This window comes from Gallus gallus, chromosome 1, assembly GCF_016699485.2.
Source record: "Gallus gallus isolate bGalGal1 chromosome 1, bGalGal1.mat.broiler.GRCg7b, whole genome shotgun sequence".
In the NCBI taxonomy this organism is placed as follows: domain Eukaryota; kingdom Metazoa; phylum Chordata; class Aves; order Galliformes; family Phasianidae; genus Gallus; species Gallus gallus.
In genome coordinates, this window is record NC_052532.1 from 132699893 (window position 1) to 132721390 (window position 21498).

The window sequence follows — 21498 nt, forward strand, 5'->3', positions numbered from 1 at the left end:
ACTCCAGGAGAGAGAACAAGCTGTATTTGTGAACGTAGACCAAATCTAAAGCAATGGACGTGGCTTTACTGAAAGCTGTCGTTAGGGCTCCAATTACCTGAGCAGCTGCTCCTTCCTGTTTCAAGAAACCATCTATTAGCTTCTGTGGGCTCCCAGATGCAGCTGGCATGTTTTTCGCAGGGCTACCCAGGAGTTTGTTTTTCAGAGGACTCTGAATCTTTTTCACAGGACTGACTGGATTTTTTTTCCTGATTTTTTTCTTATTTTTCGTTGTTGCATGCTTCAGTTGTAGGCAAGGATTTTTTGATACTGAAAAACACAGGAATAGTCAATGAACGATGCATTTAAAATCAAATGCTTTTCCACTGAAAAGGATGCTGTCTTCTGTAATAACTATCAATCAATTAGGTAGATATAACCTAAATAAAGCGACTTAACGTGCACCTGTCATTCCACATACCGGCAATATCTGAAGAGCACTTGCCTAGACATCTGTATACTCAGGATACTCAACCACCCATAAGCCTTTTACTATCAAGCATTTCAGTGCTTAAATAATCTGAAGCCTACTGGACAAGGTGGCTCACCCGAGAGCACTCTCCAACACAGATACTTGCAAAGACTTCTCTCCTGTGGGTACCAGCAGAACCAGCAGCAAAGAGCACCTCGAACTGCTCTCACGTGCAGTGGCCCACTACCCATGAAATCAACGTATCATTGGAATAATGCAGCATTTAACCGACAATGAGCTCAGTGGCATTTCCAACCCATTTTATAATGAGCAAATTCACAGGGAATTTACTTTCTATCTTTCTACAGATGACATAAAGGAGACCCAGGTGACCAGCTCAGAGTAAAATCATCTCTCAGACACGGTGACACAGATCAGTTATTACCCCGGAACACATACTACTGCTATATAAACCAAGAAGATGCTAGTCCAAATATACTTGTTCAGCTACCTAAGTACTGAAGATGCAGCGCTTTAAATCAGAGACATACCAAGTTGACATTCCATTCTGCAAACATATGGACACGGGTGGGTTTAGTGCCACAGCCCCAATGAATTGAATTAATTACACGTTTAAGTAAAGCCAGGCATCTGTTTGCAAAATGAGGCCGCAGCTGGTTGTAACTCACTATCGAAAATACAGAAATTTGATTTAACACAGTATCTTCCCAGAAGCTTTATTTACATTTACATTGCACTGAGTGTTGCATAAATCTCTTCAAGTATTAAACAACTCCTATGCAAAAGCACTGTACAACTACATACACTTACCAAAAGCGTTAGCAGGTTGCTGCTCTGGTTGCTTTTGCCTTTGATCATATGCATCCTTCAGCTCTGCTTGCAACTCAGCAGGCAGTGCAGCAAAAACCTCAGGGTCCACCTGAACAGTGACAGAAGGAAGATTCATTTCATTATTTTGCCAGTCATCAGCAACGTCTGCTTTCCTCTACACTACCCACATGAGAAAGGTATTTACATTTTATGCCAAGCAAAAACAGATGAGATACACTATAAAACCGAAAGACTGTAAAACACATTGCATGTTTTCTTCTTCTACTTTAGCTTGTAAAAATCACAGTATTTTCCTTTTAACATTACATTTATTATTTTATAGTTACTATCTATAGATGTGTAACACACTAGCCATCAGAAAGGATCAGAGGTGCTAATAACTCCTTCCCCCAAGATGCTCCACCTTTATTCACCCGCTATTAACAGCGCAGCTAAGCCTAACTCAGAGAACAGCGCCTTCAAACTAACAAACTCAAACCTCTGCACAACCAAACATTTGTTCCTCTCTTTGTTTTGATACTGCTACACAAACCTCAGGTAAAACATCCTTGGGAACAGTCTCACTTCTTTAAGTGCAGCTGAAGTCCAACTACTTTATACCTTGAACTAACGCAGAAGGTTTTCAGAAGTCCATCCCTTCATTTACTGACAAGAACACAGTCCCTTGCCAATTAACTCCTAAGGTCTCAGTTCTTTTTTAAATATAAATTTTATTCAATGAAACTATGTTAGAAAGGTCAACGTTCACCAGTTAAACATGCAAGAGTCAGGAAAATAGGAGGCCCAGTTTCCAGTACTTTTTTTTTTGGTGCATGTACATTGCAACTGTTCTGTTCCAAGACTTAACAGTTCCTTTCAAGAATAATACAGTACAGGGAGATGAACACAGTTTTCTTCTTCCCCCCATCCCTGCTCTCTGAAAGTATAGCAGTCGCTGTACTGATGTTGCCCTAACACATCTTTCACACAGCTGTATCACACTTGCACATTATGGAAAACATCACTTCTTAATTATTTCAGCAAATGGATACCAGCACTTTTCACGTGCTGTGTAAGTTCTCCTCAACAGAACCTTTACCACGTCAAGGCAATGTAAGGAGGAGGGACAGATCTGCTACCAGCAGTTCACCCCACTTCTACAAATGTCATTCACTTAGAAGTGTAGGCTTTGCTTTCTTGGAAGTGGCTGAACATCTGCCTGCCAATAGGAATTAATCCACAACTTCCCCATTTTGCTCTGCTTGTGTGCACAGCTTTTGTTTTACCTAGTAAGCTGTCGTCATCTCAGCCCACAAGTTTTCTCCCTTGAGCAGTCAGGCAGCTGTGTGGTGCTGACCTGCCCACACCATATATCCCACAAACTTGTTTTACACAGCACAGCATATATCAACCCTCAAGTCCAAGATGCGTTCATTAACTCTCACGCAGGTGAGAGTTTAACTACATCATTTTAAAAAGTTGAAGGATGGAGAAATCACTTCCTATCCTCACAATATCCCCATAGAGAAAAGCCAAATTTGCCATTTAGGAATGAAAACTGATCCAGCTGTTTTTGGACCAATTAACTTGAATAAAGGTGAAGAAATTTTAGTAGCAGAATGGACTGTACATTTAAAAATAGTAATAATAATTTTAACAACCATTTCCTGAAAGCAGGCCAGGAATTCCATCTAATTGTCTTTACGTTCTTTGACAGCCACGCATCAGAATGCCTCAGAAACAGCAACAAATATCCCTTTACAAATCTGATTTGTTGCCAGCACATTGAGAACAACAGTGGAGCCACGGCACAGTAAATAGAAAAATAAAATTGAGCAGTATCAACAATAATTTTAAATTATGCATATGCAAGATACTGTATCTCTGTGCATTCCAGTCTGTGATCTTTTTTTTTACCCTACATCTGTTCAACATCATTTTGGATTGAAAGGTGGAGTATCACCAGAAGCATCATTATTGCTGCCTCCTCCCCCTTCCAGGCCACTATTCTGAGGAACGACCTCACACTTCCCTTGTCCAGGACCAGTTATATAGGAGCCCTTTTAAATATTATGGAGAAACGCAGAATCTTTACCCAGGCCTGCCTTTCTCAGAGGAATGAGACATAAACAATCGCATCTACAGAAGCTAGAGGGTTGGCTTTACACCATCAGAGCATCCACTTAAACACAGTGAGTCTCCTGTGAACAGCTAAGCTGATTTTAGGATGGCTTTAGACTGATGGTGCAGTGTAGCTCAGCTGCAATGCAGAAAAACAATTATTTACACACTAGGTCGCAAAGCAAAGTGTAAACAAGGTTTTGCATTAAGAGGACAAACAGGCATATTGACGACTATAAATCTTTAATAAATAAATGCCATCATTATACTTTGCGATAGAGCAAGTTACATTTGAAAGCACAGACTTCTGAAATATATTAAAGGACCATCATTCATTTTGAGTCAGTAACAGATTCTAGCAATTCTGTGTCAAGAAAAAGCTGCTAGCTCTTCTTGTAGGTTGGCAGTTGATGTTTATTGATGTCTTGCAAACATCCTACCTGTGAGAAAGCTGGCAAGGCTATTACATTAATTCCCATATTGGCATTTGGTTCCTGGAGCTCTGGTACTTGTAAAAGCACCGTTCCAACTGGCTGTGAGAGAAGTGCGGTATTGCATCCATTTATTGGCTCTCTTTTGCTGTCTCCATAGGTCTCTCCTTGCTGTATGGTGTAGATTTGCTCTACTTGTTCCCGCAGATCGGGTGGCAGAGCTTCTAGCACAGACTTATCTAGCTACAAGTACAAAAAAAAAAAAGAAAGAAAAGCTTTCAGGTGTCCCTGAGGAACAGATCACAAAGTCAATTTCAGCACAAGAAGGAAAAAAAGAATATAGTTCTACAGCCTTTGAGTTTGAGGGGCAAAAAGGTCTGTGGATGCGCAAACATTTGGGGACCTGGCAGTTATGCTCTGCAGCAACAAAATGTAAAAGGCATAAAATAGAAATAATCATTTAATAGTAAGTAGGCAGCAAATATGAATGCTCACTTTCTCTTTTTACAGTGCCTAGTGTTCTCATCTCAAATTGTACACAAGTTTTTAATCAAAGTCCTCTCATTCCAAGTTTGCTCTGTGTAACATCACTATAAAGATCTTCTGGAAATCCTGGGTTTAAAATATCTTGCTGCTCCTTTCCTAGCACACAGCATATAAAAGCAGCAGCATCGAACTGTCACCACTCCTTCCTTGTAATGAATTCCATATTACGATACAGTTATGAAACAAAAGGGGAGAGGAGCACACTGTGCCATAAGGTCACCAAAGCTTTAAGAACTATACTGCACAGTTAGTGCGTGTTTCTCCCGTTCTTACAGTTTGCTTCTATAGCAGAATCTGAGCAAGTGGTGAACTCCCTACTTTTCAGTCAGGTTGCTTTTAAACCATGAGCTGACTTTAGCATTACGTTACAGAAAAATGAAAGTTTTCTGCCAAAAGCATACTTGGCTTCTACAAATGTACAACTACTAGGGAAAGCTGCTAACAAAACATCAGCAATTGCTTTTGAAGCTTTAAACTACAAACGTTAAAATTAGAAATGTTTACAGTAAAGCATGTAAGTCTGCTTACACCTAAGGTATTGACAGAATTCAGTGCAATTTGCTCATAACTGACCTTTAAAGCAGACACCAGCTCGGAAACATAATGCAGGGGCTAGAAATAAGGAGGTTCTTCCTTTGTTAGAGAATCAACAGCCAATCAACCAACCAACAAACCCTAAACTCCATAGAAATATTTCACTTAAAGACTGCCTTCCTCTCATCTAAAAGCTGACAATCCTTGCTTCAGTATCACTTGAAAAAAGTACGAGAAAAAAATAATGCTAAAAATTGCATTAAAAAATAATTAGTAATAAACTGAACAGACACAGCTCTAAGAGGTACCATAAGAATAAGGAATTCACAAAGCTGCATCATATCAAAAGCACTCTAACATTAAACACTGATTACAGAACGTGCCTCATTTCTCTGATGGAAACTCTTCTGAAGTTGATTCATGTTCTTCACAACTAGAGTTCAAAATTTTTGTTCAAATGAGAACAAAGTGTCAGCAGAGTTGCCACACTGGATTTGAAGAGAGCAAATTTTAAGCTACCAGGGGAGGAAGTTAGCAGTGCCCCTGGGAACCCCGGGGTCCATGAGACCTGGTCACTTTTTAAGAACCACTTACACAGGAACAAGAAATCCCATTACGCCATAAGTCAAACAAACAGGGCAGAAAATCAGCTGAGTTAAACACGGGACTCTTCTTGGAACTTGAGCAGGAAAAGATAATATGTCATCTCTAGAAGCTCTGCTGGTTGATTACAAAGTTGCAGGTTGCATTTGGAGGAAGAAAACAAGAAATACTAAAGCTTGAATTGACACTGGCCACTGTGGTATAAGATAACAAGAAAGGCCCTTTTTAAGTATGTCAACAGCAAGCTGAGGTCTAAAGGAAACAATGGAATGACATTTGATGCAGATGGTCACCTAACTATTAAGAATGAGGAGATGGCGGAGACATTTAGTGCCTTTTCTGCCTGTTTTTAAGATTAACAACAGATCTTGGGCTGCCAAGTCCTCAGAGTTGGAGGACCACGAAGCAGCAATGTTACATTTGTGGTCACCAAAACCATAAAGGACTACTTGGATCAGCTCAAATCTTCCTAAGTCCATGGGGCCTGGCAGGATTCACCCCTGAGCACAGGAGTTAGATGTCATGGCTGAACAATCTCAACAATTTACCAAAGCTCTTGAGGTCTGTGGAGGCCATTGCTGACTGCAACCTAGACAATGTTATTCCAATTGACATGAAGGCTACGAGAGAAGACTCAGGAGCTACAAATCCGTTAGTCTAACCCCAACAATGGGAGAAGTTATGGAGAAGATTATCCTGGGTGCTATCAAAAGGCATTTGAAGAATAAAGCTATTATAAGACAGCTAACATGCTTATCAGGAAGAAGTCCTCTTCTATGATAAGGTCACCTGCTTAGCGGGTGAAGGGAAGGTGGTGGAAATACTCTCTGAATTTTACTAAGGTGTTTGATACTGTCCCTCAAAGTATTCTTATGGACAAGCTGTTCAGCTGAGATGGTACATACTGTGTTGGGTGATGAACCGCTGAACAGTTGAGCTGAAAAGTTTGTAGAGCTATACCGGGCTGGCAGCCAGTCACTAGCAGTGCTCCCCTTGATTCTTGGGCCAGTCCTGTTCAACATTTCTATCAGTGGTCCAGAGGCAGGAGTTCAATGCATCCTTACCAAGTTCACTGATGATACTCAGCTGAGAGGTACTGTTGACTCTTAGGAGGGATGAGAGGCCTTGCAGAGAGAACTAGACTGGAGCATTGAGCAATCATCACCAGCATGAAGACCAACAAAGGAAAATGCCAGGTGCTGTATCTGGGGTGGAGCAATACTGAACACTAGTACAGAAGGGAGACAAGTGGCTGGAGAGCAGCTCAGCAGAAAGGAACCTGGGTGTGCTGGTGACAGCAGCTCAGCATAAGTCAACAGGGTGCTTTAGTAGCCAGGGGACAAACTGCATCTTGGGGTGCATTAAAGACAACATGGCTGTCAGGTTAAAAAAAAAAAAGTTGATTCTTCCACTATATTTAGATTAGCGCAGCCTCTGTGTGCATTTTTGTGCTCAACAATATAAAAAGGATGTTATAAGCTACTTGGAAGAACCCAGAGGAGGGCACCAAAGCTGGCAGTAGGGCTGAAGGCATGTCCTGTGAGAAGAGGCTGAGGGCACTGGGCTGTCCAGTTTGGAGAGAAGGAGGCTGAGAGATGACCTCACTGCTCCCTGCAGTGCCCTGAGGACGGGAAGCAGAGGGAGGTGCTGAGCTCTGCTCCTGACAACTGATGGCAGGATGGGAATGGCACAGAGCTGCACCAGAGGAGAATCACTCTGGGCATTAGAAACAGTTTCTTTACTATGAGAATGGTAACTGTAACAGGCTTCCTAGAGAGGCAGTTTATGCTCCATGCCTACATATGAGAGGTATTTAGAGAATACTGTCAATAAAATGCTTCAACTTTTAGTTATTTAAGTGGTGAGGTAGTTGGAATTGGTGGTCTTTCTAGGTATTTTAATTCCAGTTCTACACCCACAACAAAGCATGCTCAAGCTTTAGGCCACAGTAATAGGGACAGACCTTTACAATTAGGCTTTAGGCTCCTTTAAAGAGCTGTGGCTGTGAAAGGTAATGCTTTTTAATTCTTCAGCCTTGGCATCTTCCTCATCCCTGTTCCATTTCAATCCTTTGGCAAATGATGATGGGGAGCAAAAAAGACAGGAACACTAAGCTTCTATCCTTTGAATAAAAACAACTTCTATTCTTTGAGTCAGTCTATAAGACTGCTTTTTAAAAATGAGTTTATTAAGGCAAAATAGTTTTGCATTAATAACCATCTTTCTGTGCATTCTATCCTACTGCAGTTTTCTTTATTTAAAAAACTGTGATACAATATTTTTGTTTGTTTGTTCTGCCCACATAAGACCAGCAATTCCAAATTATTATAGTATATTGCAGATATTTAGTATTATTGGGTTTTACCTGGGAAGCAGATGGAACCTCAATACTCAAATTAAGCCTGGATTTTACGCTGATAGGAGAATGCAAGCCATTCAATTTGACAGCAGAATCAGTCTTGCTAACATTGGAATTGAGACCAGCTGTGAGATGGGTACCGCGAGATGGAAGAACAGTGCAAGTTCTTGAATCAGAAGATATTTCAAGGTCCATAGCAGCAACAAATACTACACACATGAAAATAAGACACACATGAAAACAGAACAGATCTAATAGTTAATAACTCTGAAGTTCCAACATACAGTGGAGCTAATTTTTCTAAGCTTTCATTACTTAAGAGTTTACACAGCGCATGTCATAATAATAAAACTTTCTATCATGAAGTATCCTCTATTAATAGCTTTTTAAAAGATTGGAATAATGCTAAAAAATGATGCAGTATTTTCATTGGCAGCAGAAAAACATGCTCTCAAAAAGTTTATATTATACTTGTGTAATATTGAATAAGTATTCAGAAAGACAATTGAAGTTCCAGTCCGTAAGAACTAATCATTATGATACACATGAAGTACAAAACTTACTGACCTTCTTTATGTTCTTCTTCTGAGCACTTTTTTGCTTTCTGCACATGAAGAAGATCAATAACTGAATGTGATCCACCAGGTAAGCGTCCAGACTGCACTGCTGATTGAGCTGAAGTGGTTTTACTGATGGGGACTAACTGCTGTACCTGAATTCCAACCTAAATCCAAAACATTAATACACTCATTTAATAAAGTTTTCAATAATAACAATAAAAACAGTGATCTATAATTCAGTCATAATAACATTCCCTTCTCCTTCTCAAACTGGCTGCCTGTTGGGCATGGGAAAAAGGATGAGTGGAAGTATATTAAAAAAGCATGAATAGCCATGTAAAAATATACTATAAAAAAAATCCTGAGATTATCCACCACAATCCAACAACTAATGAATTACAAAAATAATACCAGCTTAACTTCTCTGATAGAGAAAAGTGCTGTCAACAGGACCATGAAACAATGTGTTCATTATGAAATTTCTTAGATATTAAAAAATATAGCAGCACTGACCAAGGAAAATGATTAGCATTAAATACAGCTATATATACAGGAAGGGAAGGGTTTTCCTCAGGACAATCTGCACTAAGTCCCGTCACTTTCAAGTCTAAAAACGAGGAATAGGATATTGTTTCACTTCTAGAAATGGTTCTCACAAATTCTCAAAGGATAAAAGTACTTCTGTGAAAGCAGTCTTGATCAGAAGAGGTGCTCCTTGGTTTGAAAAAAAACCCTCACTTTTTGTTTACTTTTAAATACCAAATCTACAGAGGTTCAAAAAACATATCCAACTATGAATACCCTGGTACATTGTGAGAATTTACTGTCAATTCTCTGTACTTCTTAAGGAAAAAAAAAACCACTAAAAATATGCATATAGAGCTCAGAAAGCAGGAAGGAGCTAATGAACATGTTTTCATCAGGTAATTACATAGCAGGGATATTAATTTAATAATATTAACTAGTTAGCTGTATTTAACAGGCTACTAAAAAATTATGGGAGAAGCTAGTGGATTCATGTGCCTAGATGAGGGCATTCATAGCTAAGGATGTAACTGTAGGACACTTCAGGACATACTGAAAGAGGGCACACATCTCACTTTATGCATGAACTGTGAAGCTTAAGAGGACTTGCCCCAGTATAGGCATAGCACACTGGGGATGTCTTAAGTCAGTTGAGATGAATGCCGCTCTGTGAGCTTGGTTGGACCTGCACTTTATTATATCATCCAGGACTGAACAGCCCCCTCCAGAACTGAAAAAAGCCACCTGGTCAGAGAAGTACGTTGTTTTGCAAAATAAAGCACGCGATACCTTCTAAGCTAGAAAAATAAGCTAAAAAAAGACAGGGAGAGAATGATAAATATTTCATGCACTCCAAGAGGAAAAACCAAGCCGTGGGGCTGAATTTGCAATGCAACACTGTCAACCAACAACCTGCTTTACATCTAGATGACCAATCAATGCAAGTTTGTTCTAGAAAGCCTCTGTGCTCTGTTTTAAGAAATAACCAACGCCAAAATAGTCTCCGAGACTACTGGTTTACACTGCTGTGACAGAACCACTGAGGTAAGCAAGAGTACTCTAAAATAAGTAATGATTCAAGACAGCCATTGATATCACCTTCAAATAAAAGCCAAACCACAAGCTGGTAACTTTTCTGGATCTAAAACTTGCAACCTAGAGCAAAAACTCCAATCTCTGATTGTAGTTATGAACATTACCCTTATTAGCTACTTAGTGAGTGGATAGCTTACTTTACAAAAGCTTTGTATGATCTACGCTTGCTTTAGTTTGGTTGTTGCCTACCATGGAGAAGTGAAAATTTATGAAAGATGAGGAGAAAGTTGACAAGGATAATGGATTTGGGTTTTCCATTAACTCACCCCTCGCATATCAGATATGTTCAGTTTCATTGTGTGAAACATGTTTAGAGTTTCTTTTCCAATGACTTTTGCACTGTCTGTTGCGTGGTCTAGAGTCACAGTCCTAAAAAGAATTTTTTAAAGTACTGTTAACAGGGAAACTGTTCCACAAATTCTAAAGACAACAGTTCTGTATTTATTACCTTAAAGATAGACACACCATGATATCTTGCATACAGAAACTGAATGCTATTTTTTCTTTTTAAAGGCAATAGAACTAAGCATATTCTACAGAAAAAACAACAACAAAACACCAAAACAAAACACATATTTACTAATTAGACATGAAGAGTGCATGAAGAGTTTACCCTATATTATTTCAGCTGTCAAATGTCTAAAGCAAGTGATTCAAAGGAATACTGAAGGAGAAGCAGATGTACAAACATGCACGTGGATTACAGATAATGATGAGCTCTGATTACTGCTAAGTAACTTTAAGCAAACTTTTGGCAACAACTCTCACACAAAACTACCTGGTTGTGAGTTTTCAAAATTGCCATCTAAGACCTTTGAAGGGCACTACTAGCACTTTGCAGTTGTGGATTCCCAAATAGCACAGCATTTGAGATGAATAAGAACAGAATTTCAGGGGGCTAATCAAGCATATGAGAGGAATGTAGTTTTTCTCACAGAGGTAACCTATGCAGTTTTAATTCTGATGGAGCAAGCAACTTTAAAGATGTTAAATGCATCCTCATAAAAAAGCAGGACAGGACCACCTCTTTACTAAGGAACAAATGCTTTGATACAGAAGTGTCTGCCTGAAGAATAAAGGTATATTTGGAAGGTTCTGAGACAATCCTGTATGAAATGAAATGCTCTTGCGAGATGCCATTTGTCTGCATTTCATTCTTCTGTTTCGATGAGTATGCAAGCACATAAATAAGAGGTAAAAAATATTTAGTCAAAATCATCCAGCTGAACAATATAAAAAAATCCCACAAATCAGAAATAAATAATTGTTAAGTGTAATAGGACTGCTTGTGGAAACTGAAGGTCCTCTTCCTCTGTTGACAGCAACTTATCAACTAACTTACTGGGGTGCACTTTTGCACCAGGGATGAGCAGCTACCATACGCAGCATCTCAATGAGATCAAAACCACTGCAGTGAGACCAAGCAAAAAGCTGCTTTATTATATTGGTAATGATCAAATAAAAAAACTAAGGCACTTCTTGGCTATATGTAAAAGCTTAACTGTGAATGTCAAGAGAATGGGACAAGTTGCCTTCTTGAATAGCTGAAATACAGACACAAAATGTTGACAGTAACATTTGATGTTAATGCAGCTTTGCTACACAGATAAAGAGGAATTGAGCACTTCCAAATTTCTGTCCCATCTTACTCAGGTTCAGTGCTCAGCATTCTGCAGAAATGTGCTCAGGCCTCCTACTGACCACTCTTTTTTCCATGCATAGTTACCTGGCAATGTTATCACAGATTCCATGACCTCCATATTTTGCAGGCTCCACTGGTGCCCCAGCCTTTCTCACCATTATCTTGAGGGTCAATCGTTTACCCTTCATACCAGCAGCTTCAAGTCTACGTTGGATTTCTTCTGAGAGACTCAGAAGGAAGGCTTCTGCTTCCTTAGGCTAAATGAGAAAAAGACAATATTCCACTGTTTAGACAATTACCAGTTTTCTGATGTGTAAGGTAAATCATTAAGCTTCATTATAACCCACTTCACAACACGCTGAAGTGTGCACTGCAAAGATTTAAAAATAAGAAAGATTTTGCAAACTTAAAGAGCAAGTTGACTCACAGGCAACTATCTTAATTAGCTTCAAGTGTTTTGTTTATATTGTAGGTTGCTGAAGTTAGGCAGAGATGGTAGACTCCTAATGCTGAACTACGTAGTCCTTCTGGAAGTAAGTCTTTTTTTAAAAAACATTTAAGAAAAAAAATGTATCTTAAGAACTTTAAGTCTAATTTTAAACACAAGTGTAGAATATGAAGCATATACAGCTTGTAAGAAAAAAAAAATGTTTTCACCATGAGGACAGTTGAACAGTAGAAGAGGTCACTCAGAGAATCTGTGCAGTGTTTGTTCTTGGAGGTTTCCAATATCAGATGGGAAAAAGCCCTGAGCAAATGTTCTGGCCCATTTTCCCCTCCTTTCTTTGAGGAAAGTCTGAACTACAAAGCATTTCTCTGAAGCTCATTTTTTCTGTAATTTCTATAAATGCTTAACTTTCCAACAACAACAACAGAAGTTACTTCTTAATATGTTTTCTTTTCAACGACAACAACAAAAACTCAAAATGTTTGCAAAACATCTAGTAAAAAATGAACTGGAGCAATCTGTTCATTGTTTCAGACACTGGCCTATTTGAATAACCAGTATTTAAATGAAAGAGAATGCTAGGTGCTAACAAACCTACTGCAGTTCTCTTTTTCTGTACCAGACTTGTATAACAAATGCAGAATAGCCAGCTAATTTTGTGCAGGCTTCTTTTCAATTCCAATACTTTTCCAGTCTCTCCTCCCACTTTATTGTTTGGTCTCCTTCATTTTCCTCATTTCTATTTGGTGGCTAAGATGGTGCTCTAACAGATCAAAGTATAAGTGAGAATAATAAGAACGTGGGAAGTTCCTTCCATAGTTGAAAGAGGTCACTGTGGAAAACAAAGTTTAAGTTTACCTGTGTAAACCTTATTCCATAGTTGATCTCTGCTGAAACAGATTTTCTTTCTTTTTCTGTGCGGACAGGTCGATCATCTAAACCACGACAAAACCTGTAGAGCATCTGTCCTGTTTTTGGACCAAATTCTTTTTGCAGTTTTGACATCGAAGCACACTGCAGATCTCCACAGGTTCTAATTCCCAAAGAAGCCAGCTTAGATTCCATCGACCTGCCAACTCCTAACAACAAAGCAATTAATTCTGTTAACACTACACAACTAAGCCAGACATGTTTTTAATGAATAAAATTTGTCCTTTTAAACTTAAGACTATGCTGTATCAAATAAACAAAGACAAGAAGTTCCACTCAATGAAACATGGTTTAAATGAAAACTTTTGCTGTCTTCATCTCAATTTCTTTAGTTTGTATTACATACTCTGGATGCAGCATGTTTTTACATTTCTGTGAAGAGTGAATGACTCCTGCTTGTAAATCTTTCTGACAGGGTACTGCCTGTTGCAGTGGATACAGCCCTGAATATCACAGCACACCATCCAAAAAGAGCGTAAAACATGTAATATGTTTACATACAAGTGATTTAGTTTAAAAAAGAAAAAAAGAAAAAAAAAGAAAAATAACACAAATATTTTGACTACTGTCCTACCGCTCCTTAGGCAAAAAAAAACGTACTTTCAAGCAGAAGTGACAGCATATACGTATCACTTGTGCCTTGAATTACCAGGCACTAGCAACTGTAGGTATCCATGGCAACTGCACATACACAAGTGTGATAAACTTAAGTATATTTCTGGCATTGGGAGAGTGGGCTGTTACTTCTGAAAAATATTGATCTTGGGAGTTTACATTACCAGAGTCAGCAAAAGTTATAAATCAGCTTCTATCATTCATAACCACTGTTTCTTCACCTAGTGATATTATTGACACAAATACTAATGAGTTTTTACAATGAATGTGTGAATTCATTGAAAGCAAGTCAAAAATAAATGGGTCTGCGCTGTTATGTTTGTCCAGGAAATGGAGTATAAAAAGAGAATTTCCAGTAAACCTGCATCTGTGTACATACACTATTCCTACTCTTCCATTTCAGTGACAGTGTGTGTATATATATACACATGTGTCATTATTACCTATAATTCTCCCTTCACAGTAAGTACAGACCCCTGCCATCTTTCTGTTGTCTTCCATTATGCCTTGAAGAACCTCCCTGATTCCTACCTTTGTCACAGCATTTTCTTTTGGTCTCGGTTATGTCTACGGCCATTCTACTCAGTTGTTTCAGTTCTTCCCTTACTGAAATATTCTCCTCTTTCCTCACAATCAGGGAATGCAGGACAAAGGTCATGCACTCTGGCTAAACACAGGATGACTAAGTAATTACTATTAAAATGCATAGTAGTTGAAATTTTACTGTCTCTCAGAGGATCTTTAAGGTCTTTTCCAACGTGAGCAATTCTATTCTATCCTATTCTATATACCAATATGGATCATTTTCCCCTGTCAAGCTGTCATTTTCATAAAAGTTGTATAAAACGTTGTCTGTAGAACTTGTATCTCAAAGTAAGATTTGGCTGAAACTGCCCAACAGTTCACAAATCAGTACTGTCACATGCACACACACATTTATAAGACATAATCATCACCACAATCATCTCCTCAGACATCTAGGCAAAACTCTCTTAGAATTCAACAAAATTTCTGCTCTTTCTAAAAAGAAGCAACACGTTCTGTCACAATTTACAGTATACCTTTAACTTAAGATCCTTGCAGAAAAAAATAATTCCCCACATAATATATGCCTATTTTGTATTCTAAATCTACTAGAATCAGAAACTACCTGTAAGTGGACGCAAAACCCAACAGCAGTTGTACTCTCACAACAGCCTTATCTTTCATGTTCATCTGTGTCTCTGAGAGTTTCTTAAAAGCAGCAAATTAAACTCTCCTCCCCTGCTTTTTCTTTTAGTCATACATACTCTGTCTTACTATGATATATGTGCTATTTTTTCTAACTCTTGACCTCATACTCTTTCTTTCAAAAAGAGCACTCTCTTGGGTTAGTTTCTAATTTCTAAGCAAATCATGTTTCTCTCAGTGAGAAAATGAATAACATCAGGTACTTATTTTATTCACCATAATGTAGCAAGCTAGGACTCACTTAAAGTGACTAATCTGAATAAGTTTATCAAAGAATATGCGGTTGCATAACATATTAGACTTTACGCTTCTTCCACAGATCCATGTGGCTATGTGGCTCTGTAGAGGTCTCTTAAGATTCTTTTCAGGAATATAATGATTTTTGAAAACCTCCTTTTTTTTGGATCATAACCAAGGAATAGCATCTAATCCTGCTTGATTCATAACTGGAAAAACACAGATTTGTAGTTTAAACTTTTAAAATCAAGTGGCAAAATGTCTTGTAAAATAGAACTGAGTACCTGGAAGATTCGTAACAAGCTGACCCCTGATAAAATCATCTACTTCTTCAGGTTTTAGGTGATACTGTCCGTCGGGTTTTGCTTTACGAGTTGCCATTCTGGCCAGCAGAATATTGGAACCTGTAAAAATGACAAATTAAATCGTGTCTGTGGTAACTTCTGTCTTCTCATGGAGAATTCTGCGGCTCAATGGTCAAGGGAAAAGGAGTGCAGAAATCACAGTCAAATCTTTATCTTTTAAGAAAAAAAAAACAAACCCAAACCAAAGCAACCAACAAGTAAGTGCAGGATACTTCACGAAGAACACTCAATCTATTTTGACTTGGTGGTGTTCTACATATGCAGAGTTACAGGCAAGCAGTTAACTAACTGAAAACAGCTAAATATGTAGAAGAATAATACTTTAACATCTAAATGTCCATCATAGTCAGTGCAAATAATACTTAGATGACAGTTCTTCCAAGCATATTACATATGAAATACTGAAATCAATCTATTGTTTAGGTTCTGGATAATCACTAAAAAAAAAAAATCTAGAGACTTCATTAAATTATTATGTGTGTTCATTAAGTGTGAACAAAGCTTATTTCAGCATTTTTTCTTCCCTGTTTATAGGCTTATTCATGCCCAGGCCAGCAACGCCTCTGAAATGATACCAAAATAGCTTCATTATTGCCAAACGCCCCATTCTAAGATTAAAAAAACCTCACAAAATGTCAGAAGAATCCAGTCCTCTCAGCACTATGTGCTACTATTGCTATTTTCCTCCCATCTGTGTTCATATTATTTTAATCTATCTGAAATTTTAGTGAGTAAGAACCGACTTCTGTGTCAACTGTTTCACATGAAAAGTTAAATGGACAAAATAAATATTGACAGTCTTCATTCAATTTTCTGTTTAACTTTAGAGATCCATGTTTTGTCTATAGAGTACTGCATATCTATCAAACACACCAACACAGTCACTGATACCATGAAGTAACAGTTACCTTCTATAGCACATCATTCTCAAAACACTGAAATAAAGTAGAAAAAACCTAATACCTCACTTAACAAATGAAAAATCAGGATAATGGATGTTTACAGATGAATGTTTTATCTTTCACTAGCATTGCTTAAATCCGTTCAGTTAGCCACTAAAAACACCAGGGCAAAAATTAAATTTATTCAACTGGCACAAGCATATCTTCTTTAATTTATCTCTAATCAGAAATAATAGTGTTGAGAGATCTCTTACAGTATAATAATACGTATTCAAATATACATTGTTTTACATTGGTAAATCTTTCCCATTGGGCAACATACAAATCACTTACACAGGATCTCTGTTTCTGGTAGGCCATGTATTTGACATCAGGCATCTACATTAATGTAACAGTGCAAGTGAAGTTGTTTCTTCCAATTCATATACTTCATGATGAATTATGAGTGAAAAGACAGTTTTTTTAGTTTACCTATTATATGAATGGACACCAAAAATATTTTTCAAACACTGCATACAAATGATTAGAAAAAAATATTTCCTCATAGATATTTGTCTCTTCTAAAAGAGAACTTCAAGGCCAGGCTGGATGTAGCTCTGGGCAGCCTGGTCTAGCGGTGGGTGACCTTGCACATAGCACGGGGGTTGAAACTAGATGGTCATTGTGGTCCTTTTCAACCCAGGCCATTCTGTGATTCTATGAACTATTATATCTGATTAGAAAATCATGCTTTAGAAAGTAACAGAAAAAGCAAACACACTAAATATGCATATAAAAGAGATTACAAATGCATTCCAACTCAAAACAAGACATAAATATGAATCCAAGTAACTGTAGTCTCTGTACTAATATGCTATCAAGTGATAAAGGAAGAATTCTGCTTACATCACAAGTTGATTTTATTGACTTATATAAGCTTAGCACATACATTTACAGATACTTAAGTCTAATGTTATGAGGAACAAAAACAAAGGAGAAAGAAAGGAGTCAAGTGAAGAAGAAATCAAGTCTTCTCAGAGGTATAGTTATATATATGATACTGACTACAAATCATCCAAATCTTCGCTTTCAATGTCTCAATTATATTAGATTATCATGAACACCTACTGTCTTCTCCTATACTAAAATACTAAACACAAACTTAATCAGCTTTCTATTTACTAAAAAAATACAGTAGCATTTCATTAAAATGAACAAAAGAATATTACACAGATGGAATTTTAGCCTACTGTTGAGATAGCACAGGAGGGCTGATAGAAACTGTATACATTTTTGCTTAAATCTTTCCAATTAGGAAAATTCTGTTGTATTTTAATTTATACTAATATAATGTAAATGGGAATATATTCTGTATTTCAGAAACACTTTGGAGTTATGGCAACGTAGCATAGCTCTGATACACCTAAAAAAGCAGGAAGTGGTGACAGAAATGAAATACGGCTCTTACCCATCCCAACAGAAGCAGTGCATTTAGTCTGGGCTTTGATTTCATCACGGATAGCATTTGCAAGTTCATCAGGAGTCAGTCTGGTCTCTGTAAGGATTTCAGTGATATCTACTAGTGCTTCATCACAACTGACAGCTTCGATGTTATGAGTATAGCTATCAACACAAAGTAAAGGAGGTGAAACACCAGCAACAGCTCACCATCTGTTAAAACAAATATGTAGCAAATAAAGTCTTCCTTTTGAGGTAGCATTTCCCTGCTTATTTCGTATCACACAACTTACATATATAAAAAAAAGACACAACAGCACATTTCAGTAACATTGCTAACATAGGACAGATTTCAACATGCATCATGCTTTTAAAGGAACAAGAAAAAGATTTGAACACTTTTTTTTCCAGTCATGCTAACAAATTTCCAGTTTTGCTCATGTGCATTTTAAATGTAGTAGTCCCTACTTTCTGATTTACTACTTCAATAATGCATTTTTAAGGTACTCAAAACAAACAAAACAACCAACCAACCACAACATGAAGAAAAGCAACCAAACAGAAACAACACCTTGGAAGAACCTCGCTACTATGGACAATCCACTTCTCATAATCAATAAAAAATTTAACAGTGACTCCTTTGGAAGTTAGTTATTGACTGTTTGGCTTCAAGATAGAAGAACGCTTAGAAGAAGGGTGCTCAAAGAAAAGTACAATAGTACAAAAGGAAGATCTAAACAGAAATGGTTTTGAAGAAGTTGAAGAGCAATATGAAATGAGAATACTAGATCAATGAATGCCATTAAGCGGTGGCATATTAAAATGAGTTTGATAACCTCACCATGGAAGATCACGTAAACACACAGCACATCTTACCTTGCTAGTATTTCATATACTGTCTGTGCAACTTCTTTGTATGCATTAAAATCATATGAAACTGCTTGAAGGTTTGGACACAGCTTTTTCGCTTGGCCAAAAAACATTCCATTCTTTATGCCAGCTTGTCTAAAATTAAAGAATAATTTAAAAAACCAACAACAAACAATTAAATACAGTATCAACTTTCCCTAACGTGGGCTCTTCCAAATTACTAGACTTTTTCAACAAAAATAAATTACCAATTAAAAGGCAGCCAACTGCTACCAAAATGAAAAATACGAAAAATAACTGCAAATAGAATACTTGAATTAGCTGTGTAACATTTAGGCATACAGCCTGGACACAGAATGTCCTTAGGAAGTTGCTCAGGACAAAAAGTCTCTAGAAAGCCCTATGTTACAGAATTGCAGTTGCCATCTACTTTTTCAAATTAAACCTAAGCATATACTACACTGATTAAGTTATCCGGTTTTCATTTTCCACTGTGCAAACTCATAAAACTATGCTCACATGATAAATAAACTAACTTTTTGAAGTAGAAGTATAAAACTGCTTAGCCTAGAATACTTGAAAAGGTGCCACTGAATATGCAATTTCTGGACTATTATTCTCATCAAAGAAAAAATGTTTTCAATGCTGTGGTTATATTTATAATAAGTTATTTCATATTTTGAACATTTATAAGCTGTTATCGGGGATGCTCAACATAATTTGAGCAAGAAGTTTTAAGTTCAATAATCACACTTATCACTGTCTCACTGAAGTCATCCTAACTCCATGAAGGCAAAGAAAGGAAGATAACGTGTTATCAACAGTATCACTGTGAATTACCTAAGGTTTTCCTTAACAGGGTTTGTTTCAAATGTAACTTAGGTCAGGCTGAAAACCTATAAAAAGCAGCAACATGTAGAGAGAAGATCTTATGCTTAATTCTAACAGCCTACACAACTACCGTTTTTAAAAACATCAAAAAAAAGTTATCTGGATAAACTTATACAAACATGACCTAACAAATACTATTTTGGACACTTTATACAAACATAGAATCACAGAATTGCTTGGTTGGGAAGGGGCCTTAAAGCCCTTAAAGTTCCAACTCCTCTGGCATTGAATACCTCCAAGGACGGGGCATCCACAGCTTCTGTGGGCAGTCCATGCCAGTGCCTCACCATCCTCTGAGTGAAGGTGAGATTCTCAAGTAATCAGGTAGGTTAACTTTCACCTACCTGGCTTCGTAACTACAAGAAGCAATTTCAGCCATGGACAGAACAGTCAGATCACAGTCAACTCCATTCATGTGTGCAGAATCCGAATGCTCCCAGACCCAGGAGTCCAGCTTATCAGGTATTCTAATTTCTGCTTGGAAAACAATATTTATATTTGTTTGTAAAGTGTTCTTAAGAGTTCAATAGAATCAAAGTGAATTAACTAAGCATAATAAATTATATCTGACACAATTTCTATGCTACTACTTGTTGGTGATGAGTTTTTTTTAGTACTGTATTGATTTACATCGTAGTCTAAGGAAAAAAAAAAAAACAAAAAAAATCCCAAAACCAGAACCCCCACATTGTAATCTCTCTCTACACGTAGTTCTGCACATATTACTGAGAAAAATACTGTGCTACAAAAAAATTCTGTTCTTATTTTCCCCCAAAATACTAGACAGCAGCTTGTTGGTGACAACATACACCATCTGTAAAACAGGACTTATCTCAGTTAGCTTTAAAGACAATAAAAATGATCAAACACTTGAAACTGCTACAACCATATCAACCATAAGACAGTCGAAAATTTACCATCTGCCTGCCAGAACAAAAAGATGCTTAGCTGTATTTCTTCTTATAGGATACACAACTACCACCAGAACAAAGAAGTTACATTCAAAATACAATTCCACCAGGTATCACACTTATAACCTCTTATTTAAAACCGCATTCCATTAATTATTTAATCTAGATAATCTGAAGTTATCTTTAAGGAGTGAAATGAAATAACCAAAAAGCTAATCATCTCAAATTATAAAAAACACTAGCTAGAAGTTTATATTTCCTTTAACATTCTTTTGGGGAAATTAATTGACAAGACTTCTGTTGTTATTTCCTACTATTTATTAGATTATGACAAATATGTCAACTTCTGTCAAGCATCACCATCAATTTCTCTTGGATCAAAATGACAAAATTATAAATACTACAACATCACACTTTCAAAACGAGACAGACCTTCCCTATTTCTATAAATGTCCACTGTATGCTCTTAGATAAGTTTTAAGGAGCCCTTCTGGCCCACTACATACTAAACAGAATTTCATAACACAGTACTGGAATCCAGTAAAGCATTCTCTGTTCCTTTCCATGCGGGTTTTCACAGAATGCATACCTTGAAAGATACAAGCCTGCACTCTCAGTAACTCATCAGCCTGAGAAAACGGCTAGATGCAAAAAATGCTATGCCCTCCCAAACTCCCCATCGGAATCAAACCAACAAGGTATCACACAGACAAAAAGGGTCTATTTACTTAAAACGAAATATTATATGTATGTTATAGCTCTTTTTCATTCTGCAGTCTATGTATTATAATAAACAGGCAGTTTTCTTCAGAGTGCCACAACACCTAATTATATTTCACGATACTAACAACTTACACGCTGACAATTTGAAAGGAAATGTGGTGCTACGTGCACATACAAGTAGCTATGAGACTAGAGAAAGTGCTGTAATGAGTGGAGACAGCAGGGGCAGAACCTGACTCAC

The 21498-nt window shown here is 37.4% G+C and overlaps 1 protein-coding gene across 6 annotated transcripts in view; it reads right to left on the bottom strand.

Moving 5' to 3' along the window:
- The window catches only part of REV1 (REV1, DNA directed polymerase), a 53452-nt gene that overhangs the window by 2919 nt on the left and 29035 nt on the right, over positions 1-21498 (bottom strand). For 5 of the 6 annotated variants that reach the window (XM_015277717.4, XM_046940951.1, NM_001030811.2 and 2 more), the window contains 12 exon segments: positions 19968-20097; positions 18739-18867; positions 17873-18027; positions 15443-15562; positions 13005-13225; positions 11783-11955; positions 10323-10425; positions 8444-8600; positions 7883-8085; positions 3844-4077; positions 1283-1391; positions 98-309 (listed from right to left, as the gene is read on the bottom strand). In XM_015277717.4, the coding sequence (XP_015133203.2) occupies positions 98-309; positions 1283-1391; positions 3844-4077; positions 7883-8085; positions 8444-8600; positions 10323-10425; positions 11783-11955; positions 13005-13225; positions 15443-15562; positions 17873-18027; positions 18739-18867; positions 19968-20097 (1946 nt within the window). 6 annotated transcript variants of the gene reach the window in all.